The sequence below is a fragment of the Mauremys mutica genome, chromosome 12 (genome assembly GCF_020497125.1).
Source record: "Mauremys mutica isolate MM-2020 ecotype Southern chromosome 12, ASM2049712v1, whole genome shotgun sequence".
NCBI lineage: Eukaryota > Metazoa > Chordata > Testudines > Geoemydidae > Mauremys > Mauremys mutica.
The window spans coordinates 11,857,553-11,878,001 of record NC_059083.1 but is presented as its reverse complement, the minus strand read 5'-3'; the positions used below and the strand labels follow the sequence as shown (position 1 = coordinate 11,878,001).

General features: G+C 61.0%; 2 protein-coding genes across 3 annotated transcripts; one reads left to right on the top strand and one right to left on the bottom strand.

The window, feature by feature from the left end:
• The first annotated feature begins 139 nt into the window (after positions 1-139).
• C12H6orf136 (chromosome 12 C6orf136 homolog) lies at positions 140-5,613 on the top strand. 2 transcript variants are annotated; one of them, XM_044982098.1, is made up of 6 exons: positions 140-209; positions 1,561-2,052; positions 3,408-3,496; positions 3,923-4,123; positions 5,076-5,145; positions 5,287-5,613. In XM_044982098.1, the coding sequence occupies exons 1-6, from the start codon at positions 141-143 to the stop codon at positions 5,443-5,445; spliced, it is 1,080 nt and encodes a 359-aa protein (XP_044838033.1). In that variant the 5' UTR covers position 140; the 3' UTR covers positions 5,446-5,613. The 2 variants fall into 2 exon arrangements, with proteins under 2 accessions (XP_044838033.1, XP_044838032.1); XM_044982097.1 differs by lacking the exon at positions 140-209 and adding an exon at positions 307-505.
• An 824-nt stretch (positions 5,614-6,437) lies between these two features.
• DHX16 (DEAH-box helicase 16) lies at positions 6,438-18,999 on the bottom strand. The gene is made up of 20 exons (XM_044982096.1): positions 18,762-18,999; positions 17,898-18,139; positions 17,621-17,777; positions 16,964-17,020; positions 16,425-16,679; positions 15,349-15,573; positions 14,272-14,460; positions 13,741-13,851; positions 13,232-13,347; positions 12,865-13,075; positions 12,189-12,287; positions 11,947-12,099; positions 11,131-11,271; positions 10,555-10,717; positions 8,866-8,984; positions 8,440-8,507; positions 8,061-8,223; positions 7,459-7,620; positions 7,208-7,381; positions 6,438-6,694 (listed from the first exon to the last, which is right to left on the bottom strand). Exons 1-20 carry the CDS (start codon positions 18,960-18,962, stop codon positions 6,566-6,568), a joined length of 3,135 nt encoding a protein of 1,044 aa, XP_044838031.1. The 5' UTR covers positions 18,963-18,999; the 3' UTR covers positions 6,438-6,565.
• Positions 19,000-20,449: the final 1,450 nt, after the last annotated feature.

Here is a 20,449-nt window from a genome sequence, read left to right as displayed (position 1 = left end):
CTCTCATGCGCATGCGTACAAGCCCGCACTTTTGGACGCCCAGCTTCCTTAGTGCGCATGTGCTGATCTGCTCATGCGCAGGCGCCAGCGGGACAGACAGCGGCTTTTATTTTTTAAATCAGCCCCCCCTCCGAGTGCGCATGCGCTCTCTGGTTGCCGGACGGTCACCTTCCCGGCGCGAGGAAGAATCGCGCTCCTCCCACCGGCGCGTGCGTAGTGCCGAGAGCCCGCTGGGTGGGCGGGGCGGCGCGTGCGCATGGCGCCTTCCCGGACGCTTGGGCTTTTCAGTGCGCCTGCGCCGCCGCGCCCGTTGGTGGCGGCGGCGCGTGCGCTGTGGTCTCGCCGGCTGAGCGGAGCGAGCGAGCAGCCGGGGCGGCCCCGCGTGTCCGTCATGTACCAGCGGAGCCGGGCCGTGGCCGGGCGCCTGGGCCCCGCCGCCCGCTGCTGGGGGCCGCGCTGCCGCTGGGGCGAGTCCGCGCGCTGCTGCTACCGGGCGCGGCAGCAAGTGAGTGACGGGCGGGCGGGCCGAGGTCAGGGGCCGGGGCCAAAGGCAGAGGGGCGGGGCCAGGACCGAGGTGAGGGGGCGGGGCCGAGGTGAGAGGGGCGGGGCCATGGCGGAGGTCAGGGGGCGGGGCTGCGATGCTGGGGTGAGGAGGGGGCACAGGGCAGGACTGGGATGTCCTAGGCGGGCTCCTGGGGCAGGGTTTATGCAGGGTGCATGGGCTGGGCGCTGGGGGTGCGCTGGGGCTGGGGGGTGTGCATGGGCTGTGGGATAGAGGATGCATGCAGGGGACTGCGGAATGTGGAAAGTTGGGGGCTGGGGGGGTGCAGAGGCTGGGGCCTGGGGGTTTAGAGGGTGCTTGGTTTGGGGTTCTGTAGAGGACTGGGGGGTTGGATGGTCTTGAAGAGGTGCAGGGTCTGGGGTGTGTGCCTGGGCAGAGGGATGCAGAGATTGGGGATGTGCAGAAGCTGGGACCGGGGCAGGGTGCAGAGGCTGAGGTCAGGCGTCGCATGCGGTGAGGGATGCAGAATGCATGGTTGGGGCCTGGGGGTGCAGAGGACTGCAGACATTGGGGGATGCAGGGCTGGGTCCTGTGGCAGGTGCAGGGGCTGGGACTGTAGGGTGAATGAGGAGGGGCATAAGACCACAGGGGTGGAGGGGCAGTGGCAGTGACTTTGAGTGCAGGGTTGAGGGGTAAGGTCTATCTTTTGGCTGGGAATGTAGGGAGCAGGGCTGTGGAAATCCATGCCTATGTAGATTAGGATTAGCTCTCGCTAGAGCTAAAGGTGTAAATCTTTTCACTCTTTCCACCTGGTTATGTGTCAACCCCACCCCAGGATTTTGGGAAGGGTTCATCGGGGGGCATGTGAGATTGGTCTGTAGGGGATTGGTTATCTTAGGGGTGGGGAAATGGGATATGGAGCCTTTCCCCTCTAGGGGGTGCTGGCTCCAATCTGCCCGCGGGTTGTGGGGTGCTGGGAGATGGGGCCTTTCCCTTGTAAGGACCCCAACAGAATCTCTGAGTGGTGTCAGTCCCTCTAATTGCTTCTCCCTTCCAGGACCTGGTCTCCTGCTGGGAGAAGGCCCCCCAGGCACTGGGCCCACCCATGGCTCTGAAGTTCCACTTATCACTGGTAGAGCAGCAGGTGGAAGCTGCCAGGACCCTCCTGTTGCCCCCACCAGGGGCCAGCCTGGTGGGTGGTACCTTCCTGAGTTCATCAGAGCAGAAGCTGAGCCGGCACAAGCTGCTGCAGGGTCTGGAGCAGGGGTGCCCCCGCCAGCCCACTGCCCTCTTCCCTCTGGATGGCATGGAGGCCTCTGTCACCACAGTGGATGGGCAGCAGGAGGACGACATCACCGTGCGGGAGGGCACCGGCCTGGACAGTGCCTCCCTGGACTCTCTGTACAGCCTGTTTTACGGCAAGCCCTGCTGGATCCCCTTCCAGGCCACTGTTGGTACAGCCACCAGTGCCACCTCTGGCTCGCCCGGGAACCACGATCCTAGCATGGAGGAGCACCTGGCTGTCATGTACGAGAAGCTGCAGCATGAGGTACGCCATGGCTCGGATGCCTGGGTCCCCTGCCTTTCCCTTGGGTGGGTTGCCTGGATTCTTGACCCCTCGTTCCCCGTTCTCCCCTGCCTGCATGCCTGGCTTCTCCATCCTTCATTTCCCCATCCCGCTGCTCAGATTCTCTTCCCTGCCTGGATCCCATCTCTGCTGGACACTTTTCCTGCTAGCGTCTGCCAGCCCTAGGCCTGTAGGGTGGCTCGTATTTCTGTTTCTCCTTACACAGCCAAGCCTTCCTGCTCTCTGGGATCTCCATAGCCGCACCATGTGACCTACTGGCGGCTTTGAGGGGTTACACAGCTGCAAGGGGTGTCTGAACTCAGCCTGAATGAGGAACTGATGGAAGCCTTGTACTCCACCCTTCCCTCTTGGGGGTAAAGGGAATCCCTTGTTGGGGCAGAACGGGCAGTGGGGCGGGGCATACCCCCCCATGCGGCATCCCCTGCCAATCTGCTTCAGCCCTGCACTTCAACACACGCCCTGTAGGGGGCAGAGGAGAGCGCACACCAGTCCCTGGCCTGTCTGCTGAGGCTGCTAATGAGGGGGTCGGCTAGGACCAGTGGAGAGGGTGGTTTTCCTATACACAGGCCCCATGTGCCATTGGGGGATCTTAACTGTCAGTGCAGCCCCTGAACCAGCCAGCAGGGGGCATCTTGCTGAGTGAGGGGCTTCTGCCAGGGTGTGAGCATGGCATGATCACTTGTATTACAGTAACACCTAGAGGGCCCACCTGTGCAGTGCCCAGTGCGACGGTGTGCTGCACAGACACGCAGTGAGAGAGAGTCCCTGCCCCCGCTGAGATCAGGGCCCCGTTGTGCCAGGTGCTGCACAGACACGCAGTGAGAGACAGTCCCTGCCCCCGCTGAGATCAGGGCCCCGTTGTGCCAGGCGCTGCACAGACACGCAGTGAGAGACAGTCCCTGCCCCCGCTGAGATCAGGGCCCCGTTGTGCCTGGCACTGCACAGACACACAGAGAGAGACAGTCCCTGCCCCCGCTGAGATCAGGGCCCCGTTGTGCCAGGCGCTGCACAGAGGCACAGGGAGAGACAGTCCCTGCCCCCGCTGAGATCAGGGCCTGTTGTGCCGGATGCTGGGCAGAGGCACAGGGAGGGACAGGCCCTGCATTGAAGAGCTCACACTGTACATAGACAAAGGGAGAATTATTCTCCCCGTGTTCCGGGGAACTGATGCCCAGAGATTCATGTCTTGCTCAGCAGCACAATGAGTCAGTGGCTGAGCCGGAACTTGAACCCGGCTCTCCTGGCTCCCAGCCTGGTGCCTTCCCGTGGCCCCTCTTCCCTCGCTGAGCCTTCGCTCTCCCCTCGTCGTCCTGCAGTTGCCGAATTTCTTCCTGAAGATACCTGACTACGGGATCTACTCCCAGGATGTGGAGTTTGTCAGCGAGATTCTGCACCTGAGAACTCGGTCAGTGCCAAGCCAGGGAGGGAGGTGGGGGCAGTGGACCAAACCACTTGTCTTTTGGGGGGTGGCAGGTGGGATCAGCCCACCCTTCCCATGGTGGGGGTGGAGCTTAGGGGCTGTGCCACCGCTCTTGTCCTGGGGGAGTGGTGGGACTGGCCCACTTTCCCTTGGGAGGGAGGATTGACTCAATTCCTCCCATTGGCGAGGGTTGTTGGGGTGGGGGGAGATGACCATGCCCCTCTCAGAAGGGGTGGGCCTATCTCATTCTCATCCTGGGAGCAAGTGGGACAGGCCCATTACCCCCCACAGGGACTGGGAGGGTTTGGACCGGCCCATTCTTCACCTGGCCCGGGGTGGGTGCCACACGGGGACCCTCAATCTGGAGGACCCAGCGTTAGCCTGACGGCTCTCCCCTCCTCCCCCCGCCAGGGGCCGAGTCATGTACCAGCTGGTGCTGACCCTGTGCCGCATCGTGGCCTGGAACTACTTCGCCAACATGCGGCTGGAGGTGCTGAAGCTGACGCAGCACCCCGAGAACTGGAGCATCCAGGCCCGCTGGCGCATCACGGGGCTCCCCTTCCATGTCCTCATGCTGCGTTTCTACAAGAGGGACAAGAGAGAGCTGTACAGGTGAGAGCTCAGCCTGGCACCTTGCACCCAATCTCCCTCACCGGGTACAGATGCTCCCTGCTCTTGTCTTTGTTCTGAGCTGTGCAGCCACCCCTGGGAGTTGCCCTTTTTCCTTCCCTGCTGGGCTTTCCAGGGCTAGGGGCTGTTTAACCCCAGCACAAAGCAATGCCCCTGCTGACCTCAGAGATGGGGGAAACTTCCTAGCCCCTAGGATTGCTCCCCCCACAATGGGGTCTTCCCCAGCTGCTCCCAGTGTGCGGGGGTGTTCTCTCTGCCTCCCAGAGCCACTGCCTCTGAGCTGCTCGAAGCCCTAGGATTTGGTATTCCCCTGGAGTAAGTCCCAGCATCCTTCCCCCCCGCCCCCCCCATGGCTCTTAGTGCAGAGGTTCTCAAACGGGGACAGGCCCTTCTGGGGGGAGAAGCTGGGGGGGGAGCAGGGGGGGCCTTACTGCACATATTTTCCCCACAGCAGTGAATAACTAGCAAAGCTGATTCAGTGGTTCTCAGTTGTGGCCCCCGTGACATCCTCAGGGCCACACAGGTCGTATTGTTTGCGGCCCATAGTGGTGAGTAAGTTGAGAACCACTGCTCCAGCCAGATCAGGTCCTCAGCTGGCGCTGTGCATTCTGCCAGATTTCTGTTCACCTTGCAGAGCGTTCTACAAAGTCACTGCTGTTTGCATGTTTGTCAGCACAGGCCACAACTGCAGGTTTCCGCTTGCTCTTATTGCAACGGACTGTTGTGCAACAGCTACAAAACCCTCAAGTGACAAAGAAGCTGAAATCAATTCAAGTGAAGTGCCGCCATATGTATTTGTGTGGTGGGAGGGGGTCATGATCACACGTGTGTGAGAACAGCTGCCTTAAAGACGCCCTGCCTGGGGGGGCTAGCAGTGCCCCCCCCCCAACCTTTACACTAGATTTGATTGTCCTTTATTATACTCCCTTTCCAGGACCTATGATGCCTATTCCACTTTCTTCTTGGACTCCAGAGGACTGATCCGCTGTCACCGGATAGACAAGGTGAGTGCCGGGGCGGGGCGGCCCGTACCACTGCTGGGGCAGGTAGTTCTTCTGTCTCTGGGAGTGGAGCCAGGGCACTAGTGTGTGGGGTCCTGGCAGATGACCCACTGTTTAACGCCTGCCCCTCTCCCCTCCATGTAGCTGATGCCGTCCCAGCCGCCTGCGGTCAAGGTGAAGAAGCTGCTGGTGGCCGCTCTGGTTGGCCTGGGCCTGTCGGAGCACAGACCCTCTCTGCAGTTGCTCTTATCTGCCCTGGCTGGCAAACAGCAGGGGGTGCCAGTGGGCTACAGGGACAGCTGAGCCAGCCCTGGCCTGGATGTTGTGACTCTTGTGAGCTGATGTCGCCTCAACGCACAAAGCCCGGCCCGCCGGCTCCGCTGCATGGTCTGTGCCCTGCCCCCTCCCTGCCAAGCACTGTAAAAAACCACTGTAACTTAACTGTACATAATAAAGCCCTGTGGAGAGATGGCTGGGCTGGGGCCAGTGGCTCTGGGACGGCAGGGAGCTGGGGGGTGCCTAGGCCTGGAGAGACCAGCTGTGGTGGAAGCATAGGGAAGCTGTGGGACACCAGCATCTCCCTGGTGAACTGGAATTCAACATGTAGGGAGGGCTTATGGCAGAGGAAGCACCTGGGGTTCTCATGCCTCAGCCCTGGGGGTGAGGAGGAGGCAGCAGTAGGGCCTGTTTAATCCCAGCACAAAGCAATGCTCCCTGCTGGCCCCAGAGATGAGGCAACTTCCTAGCCCCTAGGACTGTTCCTCCCCTGGTGGGGTCTTCCCTGGCTGCTCCAGCTCAGTCCTCCCTTCCCAGCCATACATGGGTAGCAGAAAAGGGGAGACTGCTGAGAACACTTCCTCCTTCATGGCAACCCCCTGCCAGGTGCCTTTACAGCTGTGTTGGTGCTGCTCTAACTCCTAGACTCCACCCCCCTCAGCCCAGGAGTCCTGATTCCCACCCCCATGCTGAGCAATTACAGAGAAGCTCAAACCCCTGCAGAGAACCACCCCCAGCAGCGATGAAGCCACGGCCCAGGCAGCAACTGCCCTCTGGTGAATTCCAGGGCCACGGGGAGAGAGAACCCACCAGTGGGGCAATGAGGCAGCAGGAAACTCACGGGCAAGCACAGGGCTCGGCTGGCACTGGTGACAGGGCAGCCCAGGGAGGGTGTCCATTAGAAGCTGGAAGTCCCCTTGCCTTTGAACTTACACCCACACCCAGGAGCCAGATGGTCTCCCAAGGGTGGCCCCGTTCTGAGGCCGTGAGCCTGAGGAGGGGAGGAGACCAGGTCTGGCTTAATTTTAAAAAAATCGCTTTGTTTCTGCTGCCCTCCTCGGCCGGAAAGCGCTATACAGCTGTACAGAGTCCATAGAAAGGGGGTAGCCTCCCCTAATAACCCAGTCCTGAGGGGCCTCCAGGGCCTCTAGCCCAGCTCCTCCCGTGTCTTGCCCACTTTCTTGGGCAGCTTCTTAGCAGAGGCGTCCTCCAGCTCCTTCGCCTTGTAGTAATGAGGGGCCACCTCCAGCAGCCACGTGCTGTCGATCTCTATGACCTGCGGGAGGGAGACAAGGGGTCAGCAAGTGCCCCCTTTGGTGCAGCACCTCCTAGTGGACAAGGATACAACAAGAGGGAGCTGGGCAGCGGTCCAGAATGCCAGGACTGGCCCTTTAAATAAATCTGGGGCTAAAAGCTCCACCCCTTTTATGCTAATGAAGTCTATCTCCACTCCCAGCAGGAAGGGGAAGGGGCTAACAGGGATCAGAGGTTCCACAGCAGGAGCTACCCCTTCTCAGGGAGGACAGAACAGGAAGGGGGCCTTCTGGTGGCTGGAGGGTGCAGTGCAGCAATACTAAGTACAGGGCGGGCTGGCTGCCCCAGCCAGAGTAAGCTGTACCCAAGCGCTGCTGCCCATGGTCTCTCCTTGGCATCATTGTACCAGGGCTTTAAGCCCCTCCCCTCTAGGCTGTGTGTGAGGAAGCATCCCACAATGCTCTGGGCCCCAGCTCAAGGCTCCTGCCCCGGAGATGGGAGTCCCAGCATGTCCGGCTGCTGCGAGCGGGCGTACCTGTCTCATGAACTCTTTGGTGGTGAAGACCAACTCATGGTAGATGAGCCAGCGGGGCTGCTCCTCGAAGAGGCAGCTGTTGGGGTGGACGAAGACCGTCTGCTGGTGCTTGACCGTCTTGTAGCCGGTGCGGGTCAGGCGGGCCGTGTGGTAGAAGAAGCCAGCGGTGATGGCCTGGGAGGGAGAGCAGGGTCAGCGAGGGACGGGAAGGTGGTGGGGGAGTGGGACAGGGCAGTGGGGGCGGGGGTTACCTTGCGGATGGGAACGTAGTCTCCCTCGCTGGAGGTGAGGTCCACCTCGATGCGCTCCATCAGCCCCTCCAGCTGCTCCCGCACGTCCCGTGCCCGTCTCATGGAGCGGAACTGGATGAAGTTCTCGTAGCACCACTGCATGGAGAAAGCGCTCTCCACCCACTGGGGGTGGGGCAGGGGGCAGAGCCAGCTGTGAGCCTGGGCTCCCCACAGGGGTCGCTCGGAGACCCTGTACCATAACCCAGTCCCCAGGGCAGGGGCTGGATTGGAGCCAGTGCCCTCACAGGAGGAATAGGGGGCATATCACATTCCCCTCCGCCATGGGGCTGGATTGGAGCAAGCACACCCAGTGTGTCCCATTCCCTACCCCCTGTGCCAGCCAGTCCCCAGCACCCCATGGAGGGGGGGGACCCCATGTCCCATTCCCAGGCCAGCCAGTCTCCCACCCTGGGGCTGGATCAGAGTCGGTGCCACCTAGGGGGAAAGGGGCTGTGTCCCATCCCTGACCACCCAGTCCCCCCACCTTAGGCTGGATCAGAGGGGGCACTGCCCCCCACCCCTTTGAGGGGGAAAGGCCCCGTGTCCCTTCCCTGCCCCCTCACCTGGGTGTAGACGTTGAGCAAGACCAGGTGGTCCCCGCCAGGCAGGAAGAAGTTCATGCGGGCGTTGTCAGCGTGCACCACCTTGTCCTTGGGCCGGTAGAAGATGGAGTTGTTGACGGACAGCATGGCCGCGATGGAGAGGATCTGCTCTGAGCACTTGTACCTGCGGAGCCCCGGGGGGAGGCAGCGTTAGAGAGCGGGGCATCCTGCCCCCGGAGAGCTGACCAGAACGGGGCTTGGGAAACGTGACCCTTCAGGGGCTAAGGCGGCTGGTGAGCCCGGGGCAGGCTGCGGCCCAGCAGCTGAGCCTGGGTGGAGGTGAGAGAGGAGCCGGGGATCAGGGCACTAGAGCTTTTGAAGAGGAAAGGGGGGAACTCACTGCTCCGAGGCCAGGATCATCTTGGACAGCATGGGGTCCACGGGCAGCTCTGCCATCTTCCGGCCCAGCTGGGAGAGAGAGATGTCATTAGAGACTGGTTCCCCCACCTTCTGATCACCCCATGGGCCCATCTAGCCTGCTATCCTGTCTGCTGGCCACCCTGGATCAGACCTATAGGCCCATCCAGCTCTGCCCTTCTCTCCCCAAGACAGCAAAGCCCTCCCCATGCTACGACTCACTGGTCAGTGTTATCCCATGGAGCGATGGGGGTGTGAAGATTCCTTCCTGACCCCCAGGCATGAGGCTCAGATCCTGCCCTGGAGCATGGGGGTGTCCCAGCAGGGGAGTCCTGGGTCCCAACAAGCAGAGGTGCCCCTAGCAGCACAGAGACTCCCTACTTTTGCCATAGGAGGACCCCCCCCTTACCTTGGTGAGCTCCCCAAGGTGGTTGAGCGCGCCCAGGGCATACAGCTGCTCCAGGGCCAGCACCAGGGTCTCATGGGGGGGTGGGTCCATGAAGTCAAAGTGGATGAGGTCGTTGATGCCTGCGGGAGAGAGGGGGCCGGCAAGGTGGCCAGATTTAAATCAGTAAGCAGGAAACCTCGATTGAAATCACCACTCTGCCTCTTGTTTTGCATTGGTACTTTGTAGATATTTGCCTAAAGCCAGACTGATCCTCACTGGTTGAGAACTGTTAGAACATGCCAGTTTGCATCTCCAGCTAGCCTTCGCGGTAACTAGGCACTTCTTTTTGCTAGCCAGGACACACTAGATGGATACACCTTTATCTAAGCAATTAGAAGCTTCGCTTCCATTGGGATTCTTCATTTTTACATTGTTTATGATGTTAGAAAATGGCGAAGGATGCATCTCTGGTTGATGAACTGTTTACCCGTGATGGGTGTCAGGCAGCATTTTGGGATGGAAATTGGAACTGAATTTTGGCATAATAAACCAGCATTGTAAAGCTGACTGAAATGTGCTGGAGCTGTAAAAAATAAATGTTTATTTAAACATGATTTGCATTTAGAACTAACCAATTTGTTAACCAAAGGATGTATTGTCTGTACTTAGTGAATAGAACTGATTGTTTCCGGTGCCCGAGGGCTTAACGACTTTAGAACTAGTAGATCTCATCCTTGCCCACCTGGATTTTATCCATGGATTGGAAGAGGAAAACACCACCTGACCCAGAGGTCACCAAACTGTGGGGCATGCCCCGCTAGAGGGGCCTGAAGGAATGTCTGGGGGGCGGGGGTGCAGCAGGGCCCAGGCTGGCCTCCACAGGGGGTGGAGAGGGAGCACCACCCATCCCTTCCCCTCCCCCAGCTCAGCTGGGAGTGGGACCAGAGCAGTGTCCCTGGTGCCCCATTCCTAGTCTCAGTGCAGCTCCACTCCCAGCCCCTGGCCACAGTTCTGTCCCAGGATCATAGCCACACCTGGCCATGGGCCCGGCTGCCAGCCCCCACTGCAGCCTGGCTATGGCTCCACTCCTGCCCCCACCTTTAGGCTTGGCCCAGCTACAGCCCTGCCCCTGGCCACAGCCCCCTTCCCCATATCCGTGTCTCCCTTCGCTGAGCTGTGGCCCCACTCCTAGCTTTCGCAGGGGGGTGGACAGTGGTAAGAGGGGGAAAATGACCTAAATCGGTTTAACGTTGAATGGCCCAGTCATTGGACTGAATCCCATGAACAAAGTGAAATAATGACAATATTCTCTCTGCCCCTGCAGAAGAGGTTACAGCTGGCTTAGCACTTCAGCACACTCAGGGGCTTAGCCAGCGACTTGCCATGAATGCAGTGGCGTTCTTTAAAAATCCAACCAGTGTGTGCTGCTTGGCTAGTAACATAATATACATTCATCAAAGCAGCAGAGGAGATGACGCTGAGGCCTTAACCCAGGCTGGCAGCCCTGCACATTTAATGTTAAATAGGTGATTTTTGAAAATCAACCAGTAGTTCATTTAAATAAAACTGAGCTGATTAAAACAAATATGATTTTCATCCTCCTTGGAGTCAGGCAGTGAAGTTGGCTCCTCCCCCCTGGGACCTTCCCCCCCACCCCAGCCCCAGGGCAAGCTCCACCTCCCTCCCTCCCCCAGCAGGCCCCCTCCTCACCCAGACTCTTGAGCAGCAGCACCACGTTGCCCAGGTTGGTCCTCTGGATCTCAGGCACCGTGGTCTCCTCCATCTCGTTCTTGTAGGCCCAGGCAGTGTAGAGGCGGAAGCATTTCCCAGCAGCCACGCGCCCGGCGCGCCCAGCCCGCTGGTTGGCGGAGGCCTGGGGAGGGGGAGACGTGTGTGAGATGAGAGCACGTGCGGGGAGATACGGGACCCTCTGACCCCACGTGAAACCCCTGTAACCTGGGGCTCAGCCAGGCCCTATCGTCATGACATGGGAAATGGGGAGGAGAGGGGGGTGTCCTGTATCTAGAGCAGGTCTTGGGGCTGTGGAGAAGTTCCCATGCCCGGGAGCAGGGCATGACGATCAGGGACGCCAGGCCGGGACGGGGGCTGTACCCCGAGGTGGCGATTAGCGAGGCGGGGGGTCCCATGCCCGGGAGCAGGGCATGACGATCAGGGACGCCAGGCCGGGACGGGGGCTGTACCCCGAGGGGGCTGGTTGGGGAGCAGGGGGTCGGGGCAGGCACTGTACCCCGAGGTGGCGATTAGCAGGGCGGGGGGGTCCCGTACCCGGGAGCAGGGCGTGACGATGAGGGACTCCATGCCGGTGCGGGCGTTGTAGCTCTTTTGCTTGCAGAACCCCGGGTCGATGACGTAGATGATCCCATCAATAGTCAGCGAGGTCTCTGCGATGTTAGTCGCCACGACGACCTGCGAGGGGTGGGGAGACACCTCATCAGCTGGTGGAGGGGAAGGAGTCAGCCAGGCCTGGCCCACAGGAGACATCCTGGGGTCCCCCTGTGCAGTGGCCTGGGCTGGACAGGCTGGTCCCCTGGGCCTCAGTCAGTCACAGCTGCTGAGCAGGGACTGTGGGGGAGGAGCATATGCAGCTAAGCACCACCCCCTCCACAGCTCCTCCTCTTTATAGTCCCGCCCCTTCAAAAGCTCCTCCCTAAAGTACTAAGCTCCTCCCTTGCTACCCCAACTCCACATACAAACTTTTCATCCCCTCCCTTCCCCAGCCACCTACCCCTGAAGCCACACCTCTGCAGCTGTAAGCTCCGCCCACTCAGCCAGATACCCCATGTAGCCATGCCCACAAAGCACTAAGCCCCTCCCATCCTCTGAGCAATCTACTCACAAAACCACACCCCCAGACCTCTAAGCTCCTCCCACAAGCCCATCTACCCCCAAAGCCATGCTCCCAGATCACTAAATCAGCTACTCCTGACACCATGCCCCAGAGCTCACACCCCTTCCCCCACCTCAACCCCCTCCCCATAGGCCATGCCCAAGCCCATCTATCCCCCTGAAGCCCTGCCCCAGAGGTGTAAGCTCCTCCCCTGCATCCCTACACCCCCCAAGCCCCGCCCCACCCCCCCTCACCTTCCGGGCCCCGGGCGGGGTGGGCTCGAAGATCTTGGCCTGCATGTCGGAGGGCAGGTTGGCGTAGATGGGCAGCACCAGCAGCTCGGGGATCTTGGAGCCCAGGCGGCGGCAGCGTTCCTGCAGCATCTCGCAGCAGGCCTCGATCTCCTCCTGCAGGGGGCGGAGCCAAAGGTGGGGTGGGGGTCAGACACTGCAGGGGGTGGGGCCAGGCCCTGTAGGGGGCAGGGTCAGGTACTTACCTGGCCGGTGAGGAAGACCAGGATGTCCCCGGGCGCCTGGGTGACGTGGATCTGCAGCACCGACACCACGCAGGCCTCCAGGTAATCGGCCTCGGGGGCCTAGAGAGGGGTCAGACCGGGGTCAGAGCTCAGCTCCCACCACTCCCTGCCCCATGGCGTGACTGGAGCCTTCCTCCACCCTCAACATTCAGATGCTGCTCCCCAGGCCCCACCCTGTCCCCCCTCCAACCATCTCCTGGAGCCCTCCTCTCGGGCCTGCTCGGCCCCCTGGCTGCCTGCCTCATATACGCCCCACACCCTGCTCTCCCAGATCTCTCCATGCCGCCCCTGCTGGCCACGCCATGTTCCCGACCCACCTCCTCCTGGTCTTGCTGCCCCATCCTAGCCACACCTTCTCCCCCCCAACCCGAACCCCTTTAACAATCCCTCCATGCCTTGCCTTGGGTCATGCTTCCCCTCCTCCCCCCCAAAAAATACTCTCCCCACACCACCCATCCTCCTAGCCCTCCCGACCCCACACTGTCCCTTCCTGGCCACAATCTTCTCTATTTTTCCCCAGAACCCCTCCACCCACAATGATCCTGCCAAAACACCCCACCTCCCCGCGGCCAGCGATTGCGCCATGCTGCCCCCGATTCTGCCCTTGACCCCCCGCCCCCATCTTTCCCCCCTAGACCTTGGTGTAGAAGATGTCCACAGGGAAGCGGCGCCCGGGGATGCGGAAGATGGGCGCGTCGTCGAAGAAGGTGGAGAAGCGCTCGGTGTCCAGGGTGGCGCTGGCGATCAGCACCTTGAGTGCCGGGCGGAACCGAGCGATGTCCTTGATCAGGCCAAACAGGATGTCGGTGTGGAGGGTGCGCTCATGGGCCTCGTCTATGATGATCACACTGCGCCAGGGAAATGGGGGTGAGTGTGTGTCAGGAACGGCCCTGCTCCCTGCAGCACGGCGCCCCCTAGCGCTGCAATGGGGTATTGGTGCCAGTACTGAGTGCCGGGGGCGAGCGTCCCAGCCCTGTCCCTTCCCGCCCCCCAGCGAGGCTCACCTGTAGCTGGAGAGGTCGGGCTCGGTCAGGAACTCCCGCAGCAGCATGCCGTCCGTCATGTACTTGAGCAGCGTGCGCTCCGACGTGCAGTCCTCAAAGCGGATGCTGTAGCCCACCTGCCAGGCGGGAGGGATTAGCCCGAGCTACTACAAAACCACCGGCCAATACAAACGCAGCGTGGCTGGCACCTGTCGGCCAATGAGAGCGCTCCACGGTCCTGCTCAGGGCACTGTTTTACAGTGGACCCAGTTAATTGTAGTCGCAAGGAAAGAGACAAGGGCCTTTTCCCTCCACGGGACATCAGCTCCCAGCTGGTCCGAGGGCAGGAGGACTGGCTGGCTCAGGGGGGGTAAGGAATGGGACACGGAGCTTTCCCCTCTAGGGGGCACTGGCTCTGATTCAGCCCCAGGGCAAGGGGACTGGCTGGCCATGGGGCCTGTCCTCTCTAAGAGGGCCGCCTCTGGCTCAGGCAAGCGGGGAAGGGGATAATGAACCCTCCAGTCACATACCTCGTTACCAAGCTTAACTCCCATTTCCTGGGAGACTCTGGCTGCGACACTCATGGCCGCCACTCGTCTGGGTTGGGTGCAGCCGATCTTCATCCCCTTCTCCGTGTAGCCCTGACAAAGGAAAGGAGACGGTCCAGGGACCGGATGGAAATTTCCCAGGAGCAGCTGCCAGAGCAGAAATGCAGCTGGGGTGGGGCAGCCGGATAACAGCCTCACCGTCACGCTGCACAGGGATCATTCGCCCAGTGCAGAGAGGCAGCCACCTCTGGGGAGGGGTGCAACTGGGGTCAGCACTGACTGTGAGGGGAGAACACCCCCTGCTGAACCTCCCACCCCACTCCCTGTGGCACAGCGCCACCTAGTGCCACCCCACTGCATTGCGGTCAGCACTGATCATGGGGAAACTGCGCCCCCTACTGAGCCTCCCAGCCTGCTCCCTGCAGCACAGCGCCCCCTAGCACTGGGATCAGCACTAACTGGGAGAGGAGAGTCCCCCCTCCCCTCCCAGCCCCCATCCTGCCGCGTGGTTACCTCCTCGTACAGGTACTGGGGGATCTGCGTGGTCTTTCCGGAGCCCGTCTCCCCCTCGATGATGAGGATCTGGTGCTCGGCGATGGCCGCCAGCAGGTCCTGGCGGTAGGGGTAGACGGGCAGGCTGCGCCGCACCTCCTGCATGGACAGCTTCCGCCGCGCCGCCTCCGACAGCTCCGACTTCTCCTCCTGAGCAGGGGGACGGGATGCCATCAGCTCAGCCACTGCCCCTCCTCCCAGGCTGGGGGGACAGCTGCTGGATCTCCAGATGGGAGTCAAACCCATAGAGTTCTCGGTCCTCCCGGTGCCAGAGAGGACCAGGAGATGCAGGTTGGGGTGAGAGAGGGGGCTGGGAAGGCCATCGTTTCACTCAGTGGGGACTGTTCCCTTTCTGCTCACCCCATACAGAGTCCCCTGCTGGTGGGCCTCCTCAGTGCTGCCCCAGCAGGGATCCCCCTCTAGGGGGCAGAGGGGAGCTCAGCCCGGCGGCCTGTTCAGCTCTCAGCCTCCCTTGCTCAGACAAGGCGTGGGGGGAAGGGGTTTGGGATGGGACGCCTGGCCTGCTGGGGGGCTGGGCTGAGACCTGGTGACTTGTTACATCTAGATGGGAATGATCCTCCTATGCCCCACCCCCAAGCCAGGCAATCCCCCCAGCTGGGGCTGGATCAGAGCCAGTGACCCCTAGAGGGGAAGGGCCCCATGTCCCATTCCCCAGGCCCCCAGCGTGGGGCCGGATCAGAGCCAGTGACCCCTAGAGGGAAGGGCCCCATGTCCCATTCCCCAGGCCCCCAGCATGGGGCCGGATCGGAGCCAGAGACCCCTAGAGGGGAAGGGCCCCATGTCCCATTCCCCAGGCCCCCAGCGTGGGGCCGGATCAGAGCCAGTGACCCCTAGAGGGAAGGGCCCCATGTCCCATTCCCCAGGCCCCCAGCGTGGGGCCGGATCGGAGCCAGTGACCCCTAGAAGGGAAAGGCCCCATGTCCCATTCCCCACCCCCGAGCCAGCCAGTCCCCTGCCCTAGGGCCAGATCAGAGCTGGTGCCCCCAACAGGGGAAGGCTCCAGTCCCCATCTCTCACCTTGCCCTGGGCCGTGCCCTGCATATGCACAGCGCTGACGAAGTGGATCATCTCGTCCTCCTCCAGCACAAACTCATAGTCCTTGCAGGGGCGGCGCTGGCCGGCGTCGCGGGCCCCGAAGCGCAGGGCAGCCGCCCCGATGTGATCCTCCTCCCAGCGCCGCTGCTCGTCCCGCGGCGTGGCGCGCTCGTCCGCCACCGGCTCCTCGTAGCGGTCGGGGATCTTCTGCCGGGGGAGAGCCAGGGGCTGAGTCACGGAACAGGGGATGCTGCGGGGGCAGGGCCAGGGAGAGCCCAGCTCTGGGGAAAGTCTGACATCAACCCCGGCTACGCTTGGGCTGGGGGTCAGCATTCAAGGGTCACCCCCAGATTGGAGCGGGGGATCCGGCAGGGCAGGAGGGATCACAGCCCAAGCTGCAGGGGGTCCAGATTTGAGTCCCCATCACAATCCTGCCCCTTCCGCCAGCCCGAAACTGGCCCTTCCCTGTGGGAGCCCCCCACAGTTCAGTACAACCAGCCCCAAGGGGGAGATGTTCCTCACCGCCAGCCATGCTGCTAAGGCCAACCCTCCTTCCTCCCAACAAGGGGACCACCCCAGGGAACGCCCATAGGGCACGGACCCCTCACCCTGCCGGGTCCTAACCCCCTTCCTTCACCCCCAGCAGGAGTTCTCAAGTGGGTCACACTCCCGTCTCCTGCCACAGGGGCTCCCACACCCCTGCTGTCCCCCTCCTTCCATCTCGCCAGCCCCTGGGCAAGGACACCTGCCCCTTCCCCCCTCCTTTCTATGGGTCTACCGCCTGCAGATCACATGCCTCACTGGCCCCTATGAAGGGTACTACCAGGAAGACCCACACCTCCGGCCCTACCAATTCCCCAGCCCCATGGCAGGTACTTTGCTGCTGCTTCCCTCACTCCCCCCACTCCAAGATGGGTACCTTGTGGTGGCTCCCCCACCACAGCAGGTACCTTGCCACAGCTCCCCCAGAGTGCTCCCCTGCCATGCTCTCTCTCAGAGAGCGCCCCCCACGTTGGGTACCTTCCCACGGCTCCCCCTCACTCCCCCGTGGTGGGTACCTTGCCACGGCTTTCCTCAGGCATGTAGTAGCGGCTGCTCTTCTCCAGCTTCTCCTGCTCGCCTGCCCGCTTGTAGTCCTTGGCCAGGTCGCGCACCCGGCGCTTGTACTCCAGCTCCCGCCGCTCGGCCGTCGTCAGCTCCAGCTCCGAGAACAAGTGCTCCTCGTCCACAATCTCCGCCTCCAGGTCCTCCAGCTTGTCCCGCTCCCGCTTGGCCAGGTACTCCCGGCGCGACTTCTTCCGCAGCTCTGGGATCTGGGGGGGATGGAGAGGAGCTGAGGGCACCAGCTGGGAAGCCAGGACCCCTGGGTTCTAGCCCCAGCTTTGGGAAGGGAGTGGGCTCTAATAGGTTAGAGCAGGGGGGCTGTGAGTCCGGACTCCTGGGTTCTATCCCCAGTAGGGAGTTAGGGCCTGAATACCAGGCTAGATGGGCCCCACTGATTTGATCTCAGAGGGATACTGAGCTAGATGGGTCTGTACAGCTCCCATCAGCCAGGAGGTGAGACAGAAATACATTAGGAGAAATACAAAGCCCTAACCATGGTTTTCTTGTCCTCTTCCGCCATCTTCAGTCGCTTCTGTGCCTCTTCGTAGGCCTGCGTCCAAGAACAGGAGGGGAGAGAGACATTGATCAGGTTGTGTAGACAGTCCTTCCCCTCCCCTAAAGCAGACCCCAGCTGGCCCCTCTCTGAAGTAGGCTGGGCTGCAGACAGACTCCCTAGTTGGAAGGGCCCAAGAATTTCCAGGAGGGGCTCCCCAACTTGCTGATAAACTTGGAATTTTCTCCTCCTCCCCACAAATCCCTGCCCTCTGGCTCCGCTCCCTCCAGCGCTTGTGGGGTTCACAATCACCCCTTCAGGGAAGAAATCCAGCAGTAAGAGCACAACACGGGAGAGGCAGGTGGCATCGGGGACTCAGGAAGGGATCCTAGCAACGTGGGGGCGTGTGGAATCCTGGGACAGGATCCTGGCAGCAGGTGGGGTGGGTCAGAGGTGGGATCTCAAGACCATGGCAGTGGAGGGGGAGGTTCAGAGCAGAGAGGAATCCTGGCAGTGGGTGGGGAGGCATCTTGGCAGAGGGAGGTAGGGGGCTAGAGAGGGATCCCAGTTGTAGGACATATGAGAAGGGCTCAGGAAGGGACCCAGCTGCAGGGGTGGGGTGGGGGACGGATGCAGGCCGCAGGGACAGGCTCTGACCTTCTTGTCCGAACGCTCCAGGATGTTCCTGGTCTTCTCCTTGTCCTTGCGCTTGACCCGTTCGGCGAAGGCGTCGCGCTCCTCCAGGTCCTGCAGACGCTCTCGCTCACTGCGGTCCCATTCGTCCTCCGAGTCCTTCCCCTCCAAGGATGGCTCCCTGCACCCGGGGAGCGATGAGAGACCACAATCAGGGCATTAGCCAGCTCCAGGGACCCCCCCAGTGCAGGGGACTGTCCCCCCGCTCCACCCCCTGCGATCCCATGGAGGCTACACTCACGGCTCCCGCTCTGCTTCATTCTCTTCCTCCGACGCCTCCTCCTGCTTCCGGCGCAGGTGTTTGCGCCGCTTTTTGTGCTTCGCCTGCTCAGGCCGGCGCTTGGAGCCGGGGGCAGCCCCCCCATCCCCCTCCTCCTCCTCGCTGTCCTCCAGCAGCTGGTACGAGCGGTTCTTCTGCTGCATGGCCAGGGCCTCCCGCTCGGCCACCCGGGCTGGACGCTCCTGGGGGGCCGAACGTGGGATCTGAGAGTCGGGAGAGAGATGGGGATTTGAAACACCACACAGCCAGCGCGCCCTCCCTGACCCCCAGCCTCCCTCATAAAGCTCCTCCCTTTAGTGCACAGGTCCCTCCCCTGCAGCTAGCTCCGCCCCCTTCACAAAGGCTCCTCCCACTTTCACCCATTCCCTGATAATCCTTCCCCTTCCCACCTGGTCCTCACCCCGGTAACCCTCCCTCCATCCTCCTCTCCCTCCCTCCACCTCCACACACTCCTCCAGCTGCCCCCACCCCATCTTCCCACAAACCCCACCCACTCCTCCATAGGCCCCGCCCACTAAGCTCACAGGACGCTCCCCTTGGCTCCTCCCACATCCCCTCTGCTCCTGGCCCTTCCCCTTCAGCCCCACTAACCCCACTCCCTCCTCTAAGCACCCCCCATGTGTCCCTTCTCTCCCCAGTCCCTTTAGCCCCTTGCCTGAGGCCCCCTTCAGCTCCAGTTAGCCCCGCCCCTCAACCCCATTGGCCCCTCCTACAATGTGACACTCTCCCCTCAGTCCCGCCCCCTCAGCTCCCCCAGACCCACTAGCCCCTCCCACTTCGGTTGGACCCGCCCCCTCAGCGCCCCTGCAGTGTGGCCCCGCCCACCTGCTCCCAGAGGCGCTGGGCGAAGGCGCGCACGGCCGGCTCGCTCACGCGCAGAGTCTCCGTCTCCTCCAGGCGGTTCAGCAGCTCGTCGGGGCTGCGGCTGCGCCGGGCCAGGCCGAGCAGGAACCCGACCACGTGCCGCTCGCTCAGCCCCAGCAGCGCGTGCAGCTCCCCCGACACCCACCGCTCCAGCGCCGCCATCCTCCCCCTGCCCGGCCGGGCCACCGTACCCCCGCCGGCCGCTTCCGGGCCACGTGACCCCACCGGACCAACCGCTTCCGGGGCTAAGGGGGGGCGGGGTCTGTACAGTGCGCCGGCGCCGAGCCGGAATGAGGCAATTCCGCTCCGCTCTTTACCGTAATGAGCGGTATATAGACAGCAGACCTCTAAACCCCTGTCTCGACGCTACCGTAATGAACAGAATAGCAACCGCAAGCAAAGAGCTCTGGTCGTAATTACAGGAACATGATGAGCCTCCTCTTTTGAGGCCCACTCTTTGCAGTAATGACGGAAATATGAGTTCCTTCTTCTAGGGCGGACTCCTGAGATTCCCGTAATTACAGGAATACCAATTGCTTATTCACCAGATGGTTTCGCTACCATAATTACAGGAATATAAGCCACCAGGCTCCCTACCGTCATCTCACCGTGTGAGATGCACCCCACCACCTGTCTGCTTACCACAGGAGCTTGTGCCCCACCCCCACTTTCACCTTGTACTGTCATTATGGATATATGCACCCCACCCCAGGGTTGGGCATTTTACTGTAATTATCATCATGCCAACTGCAGCCACGAGCACAGCCCAGTTTGGGTCCTCATAGTACTTCGGTGGGGAGGCACCGCATAGAGAATCCAGGTCTTTACCGTAAGTGCAGGTATATGAGTCACTAACTCAAGCTAGGAATGTACTATAATTAGTGATCTATGATCCACAGGTGCAATTTTGGTCTGCACTGTAATTAATATAAACTGCAGCACCAATTCAGGTCTGTACCATAATTAACAATGTATGGACTCTAGCATGGATCTGTACCATAATTAACAAAGGACAGGTTACATCCAGAATGGGGTTTGCACCAGGGTACATGCCACAGCACCAAGGGCCAGTACTGTAGTGGTCAATGTATGGTCCCCGCTTTAAGTCAATCCTATACCATAATTACTAGTTTATGAGCCTCAGCTCCTATTGGGACCTGTTCCATAATAATTCGGGTGCAGGCTGCACCCTCAACTTGGCTCTTCACTATAATCGCCAGTTTATGAGCCACAACTCCAGTCTATGGTCTGTACCATATAACCTGTATAAGAGCAGCAGCCCTGGTTCTGTTCTGTATCTTAATTGTTATATGAGCTGCAGCTGTACTCAAGCCCTCACCGTAATTATAACTATAGACGTGTCACCTCTCATTAAGGTCTTTGCCCCCAACCAACTACCCTTGCACTAGCCAACATTATTACAATTATGAGCAGCTGCCCTAATTTGGTTCCTTACTGTAACTAGGTGTGTATCCACCACAGTCGGCTCTTTAACCATAGTTAACTGAGTATGAGTCAGCTTCCTGCTTCCCTCCTCACGGTTACCGCAGTTACAAACCTATGAGCTGGTTCCTCAGGCCACATTGTACTGTATTTACTAGCATATGAGTCAACTTCCTGACTAGGCTTTTTACCATATATACAGACAA